Here is a 9,617-nt window from a genome sequence, read left to right on the forward strand (position 1 = left end):
AGCTACTTTCCAAGTCCACTCACATTAGAACTCGCGGCTTAAAAAAAAGATGTGTGTTTTATTGTCATCCTGCCCGGTAACCTAAAAAATATTTTTCTTGTGTTATTCTATATTATTCAGGTATTATTGTGTTTATATTAATGTGTTATTGTGTTCTAAAAATATTTATGGTGTTATAATAATACAATAACAGATAAATACCAACACGATAACACCTGAATAACGCAGATATTATAACATATCAATATCACCACAATAGCACAAATACTACCACAATACCACTTGAATAACACGGACACTATAACACATCAATACCACCACAATAACACCTGAATAACGTGGAATAACACGGGGAGAATATTCCCCTGCGATAAAACTATTTTTTTTTTTTCACATTCACGTGTCTTCATATGAGTGGACTCCGAACGTAGCTCTTATATTTTTCCGAGAAATTTTGAGCTTGCGGTTGCAAAAAGAGTTGCCCTTTTTTTAATTATATTTTGCTCCATTTTCTTGGAGAAAATTTTAGGTCCTGAGGTTAACTGTCGGGTGTCACATCATCATATAGCTCGGCGTCGGACAACTTGGTGTCACGTCACCCACCGGTTGGTCATACAAACGTGCAAACGTAATATTTTTTCCTTCTCTTGGGTTTCAACAAGCGTGAAGGGGAAGAATGAACTTGCATGACAGTGGATGGAGTCGGGTGGTGAAAGGTTATAAGCTTTCTTGATGGCAATCGAGAGAGTGTTTTTCAACCTGATTTGGAGCGAAAAAATTTTATGTTCGGAGAGTCAAACGCCGGGCGTCATATCGCAATACACGTCAATGTCGGGCGACATGGCGCCCAATTGTTGGCCGTCCGGAGATGCACACGTCCTGATGTAGAATTTTTTTCATATGGAGCAGCCTGATACATTGTATGCCCTCAGATAAAAATGAAGCTTTTTAAGGTTCGATGCACGTTATAAATATGATTGAAGGGTTACTTGGTTTTAAAGCTATTTTGAAACAAAGATTTGAATACATATCACTCAATTCTTATTTATTTATATATCCAATATCTAAATTATAATTTGGAGCATCTACATACATACCATTGACATGTGCCTATAATTTGTGTATTTAACATCTTTATTTTATCTATTTGTATGACTATGTTATGTTATTTGAATGCATTTTGTGTTGAAATATAGGAGACGGGTGAACAAAGCAATCAAGATTCAAAACAAGGCAAAATAATCATTTTGGTTTTATGGCGCTTAGGCGCTAGGACTGGGTGCCTAGGCCCGACAATCAGCCCTTCGAAGATCACTTTCTCAAGTGATTGGAAACTTGACACCGCAAACATAGTGTTGGGGCGCTGACCTTTGTTTCCTAGGCACTCGAACTGTAGGATTTTTTTAGCCAATTTCCCGAGATCTTGACATCCTAGTGCTATAAGGGTAGTGCCTGAGAGGTACGATGCAGTGCCTAAGAGCTGCGACATGAGCACCCAACACCCGACTAAAAAAATTGCCTATTTCAACAACTAGAGATGACAGTTTGCTTAAGGAAGTATAAAAAGGTTGAAGACAAAGTATTTGCGGCTTTTCCTTATTTTGTTGACATTCTAGAGGAAAGAAATAGAAGGGAGGAGACCAAAGACGATAAATCAAGTGGAGAAAAGTGAGAATTGGGAGACTTTAAGAGATTGTACGCTTGTAATTTCAACTTTTAAAGAGTAAAGGAAGGGAAGTAAGTTTTGAATTTTTATTTTGCGATTCAAATTCATTTTCTTTGTAAAACTTGTGTAGTGTTATTTCTCTTTCAATCAAATGATCAAATTGTTGACTTTAAGCATGCATAGTGAGTAACAGTTTCTTTCTTCCTCGGGATGGGGAAATAGGAGAGATGTATGTGAAGCATCTTTGAGGATTTGTGATGATTGTTGCAGGTAATGATTAACTTTTCAAGTGTAAATTACATCTCATTTTTGGCCAAGTGAGATGTTAAAATTTATGGTGAGTTATGAATCTCATAAGAGATAGTAATGGAAACGACTAAGTTAATCACGTTAATTTGGTGGAATAGGAATACATCCACTAAATTAATGCAAACTAAGGGAGATAGTGTTACATGGGATAAATAATGGCATTAAGGAACTAATATATTATTTAACCAAACTTTCTTATTACACTGAATGGGGTTAAGAAAGAGAATTGCTTTTATCTGTCATCTGCATATTTGTTAACTTGCACAAACATTGACCTATCGAACCATTCCAAAGGAAAACTTCTCAAATGCGTGAATAACTTTTTGCATCTTTATTGATAGCTTAGTATTTTCTTATAGAACTTAAATTAAATCAAAATTTCAGGCTAGAATCGACAACCGGACTCCAACCCGGTACTACTTATACGTCACGCATACTTGCATGAGCCTCCCGTGTTTCACAACATTTCGTGCATGTCAACCACTTAATTTTTATGTATTACATATCTTATAAACAAACATTAATTTTTGCATGTATGCCACTCAAATCTTGAATATTATAGAAAAAAAAAATCTATTATCTATTTTTAAAAAGTTAAATACACTTTTTTTTATCACTCCAAAGTGTTAAAAACATAACTGTAAGAGTTTTGATATTACATATAGAGATATATATTAATTATGTGATATGTATGCATTTCTTTCTTTCGATGTATATATATATATATATATATTTGTATATATATATATATATATATATATTAATCTTACCTATATATGAAAAGATGAATATATTTTTGTCATTTAGCATGAATTTTAGGTTGATGTGATTAACACAAATCTCGTAATATATTTTGAGCAAAAAATGTTCAAATTCTAATTAAAAAAAATAAAAACTTGATTTTAGCAAACTTATGATCAAATTGATCGGCTCGACGAGCGAACACAGTGATGCAAAAATTGCTCTAATTTGAGTCAAATTAAGCTCGTATCAAGTTATTAGATCAATTTTGAAAGCTTTAGATAGCTAATTGAAAAGTCATATAAATTTCAAATCTTACGAGATTATGGTCAAATTACGAGACTTTATGAGAAGAATTCAAGGAGCTCAAGATCAGTCAATGTTGGCATCTTTAAGGCAATTAAATGTCAACTAAACACAATCCAATTGATGAAATCTCTTTAGGGTGTCTGATGTAGTAGCCTGAACTATTTTCTTATTTGCATGGAGAGGTCTCCTATACTCTATAAATAGAGTTATACCCTCATTATGGAAAAGGACATAGGCCTTGAACCGAAGTAAGAGATGGACCTGTATCAGGTTCGCGAAAAATCAGCTGAATTTCAGTGTCGCTCTAGATCTAAGACCCGATGAATGCTTTCCACTCCTTCAGTTACCGACCACCGTATAGCACCGCTCGTCTACTGTCATTGGTTGCCCTCAGCTTGTTACAACGAAGCCCCTTGCAGAATTACGATGTGAAATCTCGCCATACGTTGGGACATGATAGAGCAGTGTGTCGTCTTGAACCTTGTGTACCAACACATCTTAAAGACGATGTACTGAATTGTTAATAACTACTCCTAACTACAACCACTATCAGTCATGATGCAAAAAATAATATAATTCGAAGAAATATATAGTTCTTTCATGTTTGTCCGACAAGTAAATGTACGTGTAAGATTAATTTATAGTGAATTGTTTCACTTGGGTTATGCCCCGTGCTTTCTTTCTCTTTTGAGTTTTTCACGTAAAAAAACTTACGGTGTCTCTAGTTGTTACTTATATTAACTTAATGTATGTTAAACTTTCATATAACACTAATATAATAAATAATCACTCTACCATCACGAATCTTTCGACGCGCATTATCATCAAAAAATTTATCTAACTTATTAAATTTAAATTTAAACTTGTGGTATTTTTTGTGATAGGAAGGTTTTGAATGTATAGATATAAAATGTAAATTTTAAGTGTTTGATATTTAAATATATATCAATTAAGTGGTACATGTATTAATAATGTTTTGACATATAAATTATATTAAAGTATTTCTAATTAGAGCTATTTTAATTTAAATAAATTAATTTTAGTGGTGTTTTTTTTTATAATTTATAGATTTAGATATATACAAATAATTATAAAAAAAAATTAAATATTTGATATATATAAGTTCATTTAAAAATTTAAGAAATTAGAATTTTTTTGGGATCATTCATTTTTGTTAGAGATTTGAGACATATAATTATACAACACATTATCAAAATGAATCGGAGAGAGGATTTACATCTTATTAAAGTGAAATAAATAATTTTAAATCCTATAATTAAGATAACTGATTAGAGCGGACTCGAGTAGAATCCGGGGGGCAATTACGCTCACTGAAATTTAAATTTTTACTTATATGTGAGGAAATTTTATTTTTTTGTTTATTTTAAAATATCAACTTTGTCGCTCCTGAAATATTACTTTGTCATTTATTGTCCTATGCCCTTCAACATTGGGTTTAGGGGGTGGTTTGCCCCATGCATATGTTTTCAATCATCTTCTTACTTTGCTTGTTTTAATTGCCGACTTTTTTTTAGCAAGAGAATAATTTCATGTATTTGTTTTTTAATGTTTTTGATAAGCCACCAAAAAAATTTCATCATGTAACACAAATGTCGAGGCATGACACGGATCTCAAGATGATATTTTGAATAATAAATGTTCACTCTTCATAAAAATTCATCCATAACTCCAATTTTAACAAACTTATAGTCAAACTGACCAACTTGATGAGACGGACCTAATCATATAAAAACTAGTCTGATCTGACTTAAATCAAGCTCAGATCAAATTATTAAACCACTTTTAGAAGATTTTCGAACACATTTGAAAATTCAAATAGATGACGACACTAGCAAGTCTATACTCAAATCAAGTGTCTCGACAAAACAAATCCAACGAGCACAAGATCACTCAATTATAACATCATTAAGGCACTCAAATGTCCATTAAACACCGTATGATTGAAGGAAACTCTCTGAACCGCCTGATCTAAATGATTCATAATACTGCATTAATTGCACCCACAATACTATAAATAGACACCTACCCCTCACCTGAAGGGGGGAGCCTTTAAAGAGACCCTGAGGTTTTGAGGAGAGCTGCAGCTCAGCATCACAGCCGACCGTCGTCGTCTACTGTCGACCCCCTCAACAACCACCGACCGTCGTTGACTATGTCAACTGCCATCAACTCCGTCAACCTCCGTCGACCACCGCAAACCACCATCGTTAATCACTACCAACCACACGTTGTCACTCGACACTGTAATATGAAAAATACAAGGGATTTTTGTAATCATCAATTAATAGTGGATTTTCGCAATAGGGTCATGTCCCGTGGTTTTTCCATTTACGTGTTTTCCACGTAAAAACCTCTGATGTCATTATTGTATGTTTCACTTTCATTTGTGTACGTGTTGAATTCTCGTACAACGTTAAGACGATGATTTGTTACTCTACCGCCGCGAATTTTCTAGCACATATCAGTTTGGCATCACCTGTGGAAAGAGAAGTCTCATTCGACGTTGCCTTCAACTCTAAGACATTGATCCCCTACTTCATTTCCCAATGATGCATATCATCCAATTGACGAAAGAACCTCCTTTATGTCTTGAAAATCATCTCTGAAGCATTTTCCAGGTTTCGGGTCAGCCTTCACTTCAGTCTCGAAAGGTCATTCACATCAACATCTCGAGCAAGATTATAGTGGGGTTGTCTTCTTGCATCATATTATGACACAAAGTATTTCACAACTTCTTTCAGGCTAAGGGGCAACCTTCACTGCATTCTCGAAATGGCATTCATGTCAACGTCTCGAGCACGACTGTAGTGGGGAAGTCATCTCATATTTCATTCAGATTACAAGTTTATGAGAATTATTCCTGAACAGGGGGGGCAATATCTATCCCAAATAACGCTTTCTCAGTGTCTCCTCATCATACTGAAGTTCGTCTTCAACTAAATCGGGAAGCTGGTCTTTTCAAAGCCTAATACATGTGTTGTTTTACAAGCTTACATGGAGACCACCCATGATAGGGAGCAAAAGATTCAAAAGCAACAAATAACAAGTCATAAAACATTTTTCTTAAGTATGATTGCAACCATATTTTCAAGAAAACATAGGTCCATGGCGACCTACGCCCTAGTCTCGAGAAAAGCAGAGCATCTCTGACACCTCATTCTAGGCTTAATCGATCGCAGTGAGACTTGATTTGACCTATTTCATTACAGGCTACAGTCTACAAGCAAAAGCTTGGACATGCAACCTCGGATAGGTCAAAAATCCTTGGTGGATTTCCTTCAACCTCTTCCATAACAGGTTACGGTCGTCAAGCAAAAACTTCAACCAACAACCTGGGATATGTCAACCATCCTTAATGTATTTCATATTCATTTATTACAGGTTAATACCATCGAGCATCTCTGGTTATACAACTCACAATTGGTCTTACATCTTCTGTGAATTCTCCTTTCAACCATGCCCCTGAAAGTCAAACTCAGAAGGTAAGACCCAATAAGAAGCTATCATGCCACTGGAAGATGAACCCAAGAGAAAGTCAAACCTTAGGCAACTACGAGCCATAGAAGGTACCGGTTAAAGCTCCTACAAGGCATAGGTCTGAGAGATCAAAACCTAAGAAAGCATGAACCATAAAAGATGATAAAAAATGCTACAAAGTCCAACATATACTTGTATAAAATTTACAAAAAATCCGCTCATCTTCGACTAGAGACGACATCACCTCCCCAAAATTTCAATACTTCTGATGATAGTAAGAGGGTCTCGAAATATCGCCATCACATAAGCATGAAAATCTTCTCCTCAAAGTGCAACAGGAAAGTTATAACATTTTTTAATCACCTATGAAATGCGCGATATAAATAAGAAAGAGGTTCTCGTTACTTGCCTGCTACATAGAACGGGGACGACTTCCCGTTGCTTGCTGCTACGCAGAACGGGGACGACTTTCCTTTTATTGCAACGACAAAGAAGATCTCGATGCTTGCCTGATACACAAGACGATGATTACTTTCCTCTTCACTGCAATGAGAGGGAAAATCCCTTTGTTTGCCTGCTATGCAAGGCGGGGACAACTTTACTCTTCGCCGCAACGAGAAAGAAGATCCCGTTGCTTGCCTACCACACAGGGCGGGGACGACTTTTCTCTTCGTTGCAGTTATTTTCTGCAACTCTTCACCACAACTCAAAATTCTTCACCCCAACTCTGCGTCGCAATTCTTCGCCCAAACTCTGCGCCTCAATTCTTCACCTCAATTCTGCGCCATAATTCTTCACTTCAACTCTGTGCGCAATTCTTCACCTCAAATCTGCGCCACAATTTTTCATTGCAACTCTTTGTAGCAACACGTCGTCATGATGCGTCACCCTGACGCATTATCGCAATGCGTCGTGTCGCCGCTACACTCCACCATAATGCATCGCCGTGATGCATGTTGGTCGCCAGTGCGGCTAGGTGCTGTTTAATTTAACGTAATATAGCTTTAGAAATTAGGTGTTTTAATTTAAAGAAAATGGGGTCAAACTGATCTCATTGATTCCTATAGTTTGGATAATCGAGCTAACCACGAGTAATGTACCACCCTGAAAGGTAATACACTACTTGATAATGAGCTCAATTAAATAAACTATAGAAATAAATGACTTCTGTTTGATTTGTAAGTTTGCATGATGACCGACAGATTCCCCTATTTGATATGGGAGTCAAATAGGGTTTATTTTAAGTCTGGGTTCTTTTAAGTTCCCTATAAGGGCAAGCCCCTATAGTTAATTACATCTTAAGCAAACGAATCACTTAAGAAAACTCTCGATAAAAATCAGGAATCTTTTGTTTTCATGAGTTCAAAAGGAAAGGGTTTTCAACGAACATGATTGTGAAATTTTCAATAGGGATTGATTCAAAGGTGAAAGATTTTATTTTAAGGAACAAAAGAAGAAAATTATGGGAGATTAAAGATCCAGAATAGGTTCTTGGTAATCTCCTGAACTATCCTAATGTTTGGCTCAATTTAGAATGATATTAATTAAGTTAACTCTTGTCAGTTTTATTAATTAGGACTTAGATTTGTATAATGATGATTTACACATAAAGCCTAGAAAGATGGGAGGTTTTACGTCGAGTGACTACCTCAGAATCCTAAAACAAGTTAGGACATGCTGCATATCGGGACCATGCAGGGGCCTAACAAAAAGAGATGTTTTATGTCATATAAGACAACCTCGAAATCCTAAGGATTGCTATTTAAACTAAAGAAAGAGTCTTGAACGAGCTGCCCACAAAGTCTGCTCAAAGTTCCATACCGAAATGTCTTCAGGTCCTCCAATCTTATTATTAAAAGTTTTATTTGTTTCTATAATTTTATAGTGAATTAATTAAAAGGTAATGGATGTATAGTTCAAACATAGGCCAAGGCTAAGTTCACTTAAGCTAAGTAATCACCTAATGTTATGATTTCTTGGTTCTCCCTAATCTAAACAATTTTTATTTCTTCATTATATGTCATCAACACATGCATTCTATGTTTGATAAAAGCAATAAAAGAACATGCGTTTAGATACATAAAACAATAAATAGAGCAAATAAGGAAACAATGTTTTATCAAAATTTTATTAAGTTTTAATGATTTAATTAGTGGTAACCCAGTCAAGATGTCTATGGCTCCGTCGTCCCGGGTCGCCAGATGCTCTAGTTTACTTTGTCCAAAAGGTGGTTTCCCACTAGGACCGGAAGATTCTTGTCAATATCCACTGAATGCATCGTCCAAGGAATCTTTGTGAACTAGAACAAAAAGGGGTTTAAGTTGTGTTATGTGATCTTTGTGATTAAGATTTAATTGATCCTTGAGTTACTTTATTGATTTTAGGGTTGAAATATTTTATGTTGTTTATATCTTGAGATTTTAAGTGTTTTATTTATTTTAGTTATTTTGGTTCACTTGTTATCATTTATGTGAAGTTGACGACTTCGAAGCTGACTTAACCTCAAAGTCATGCATTAAAGCCTTGTTGTATTTGTTTTCGTTTAAGTTTAAGTTTTAATGTGTTTTATGTAAATTTTACCCCTCCCAATGTATTTTATTTTATTTCTTAATTGATATTCAAGTTGAGGGATTTAGGTTTAACTTAGGCTTAAGGTTTTACCTAAAAAGTTCTTCTATGTTCAACTTATGGGTTAGGTTGTAACCTTAGGTTTAGGGTAGGTTTAGCTTAAGGCTAAGCTATGATTAAGGTTTGTTTTAGGGTTAACTAACCTAAGGTTTAGGTTAACTAATCCTATTGGTTTAGGGTTAACCAACCTAAGGTTTAGGTTAGCTAATCCTATTGGTTTAGGTCAAGGCTGATCTAAGATTAAGGTTTAGTTTAGGATGAACTTAATATGTAGGTTAAACTAAATTAAAGCTCATGTTGACTAACCCTAAAATCCAAGAAGTTTATTTTGAATTAAATGCTGAATTAAATGATATTTCAAATTTAAAATGGTCTCACTATTCAATTTGGACTCAGCTAAAGGTTAAGTCTTCCCAGGCTAGACTTGGTCTAAAGACTGGCTTACCTAAAACCCTAAATGACTCTT

General features: G+C 35.1%; 1 protein-coding gene across 1 annotated transcript in view; it reads left to right on the top strand.

The window, feature by feature from the left end:
* The first annotated feature begins 7,102 nt into the window (after positions 1-7,102).
* LOC110022732 (diaminopimelate decarboxylase 1, chloroplastic-like) overlaps positions 7,103-9,617 on the top strand; it is a 10,195-nt gene continuing 7,680 nt past the window's right edge. Inside the window, exon 1 of the mRNA XM_020721806.1 lies at positions 7,103-7,330. Within this exon, the coding sequence (XP_020577465.1) occupies positions 7,103-7,330 (228 nt within the window). The remainder of the gene's footprint in view (positions 7,331-9,617) is intronic.

This window comes from Phalaenopsis equestris, unplaced genomic scaffold, assembly GCF_001263595.1.
Source record: "Phalaenopsis equestris unplaced genomic scaffold, ASM126359v1 Scaffold000202, whole genome shotgun sequence".
Taxonomy (NCBI): domain Eukaryota; kingdom Viridiplantae; phylum Streptophyta; class Magnoliopsida; order Asparagales; family Orchidaceae; genus Phalaenopsis; species Phalaenopsis equestris.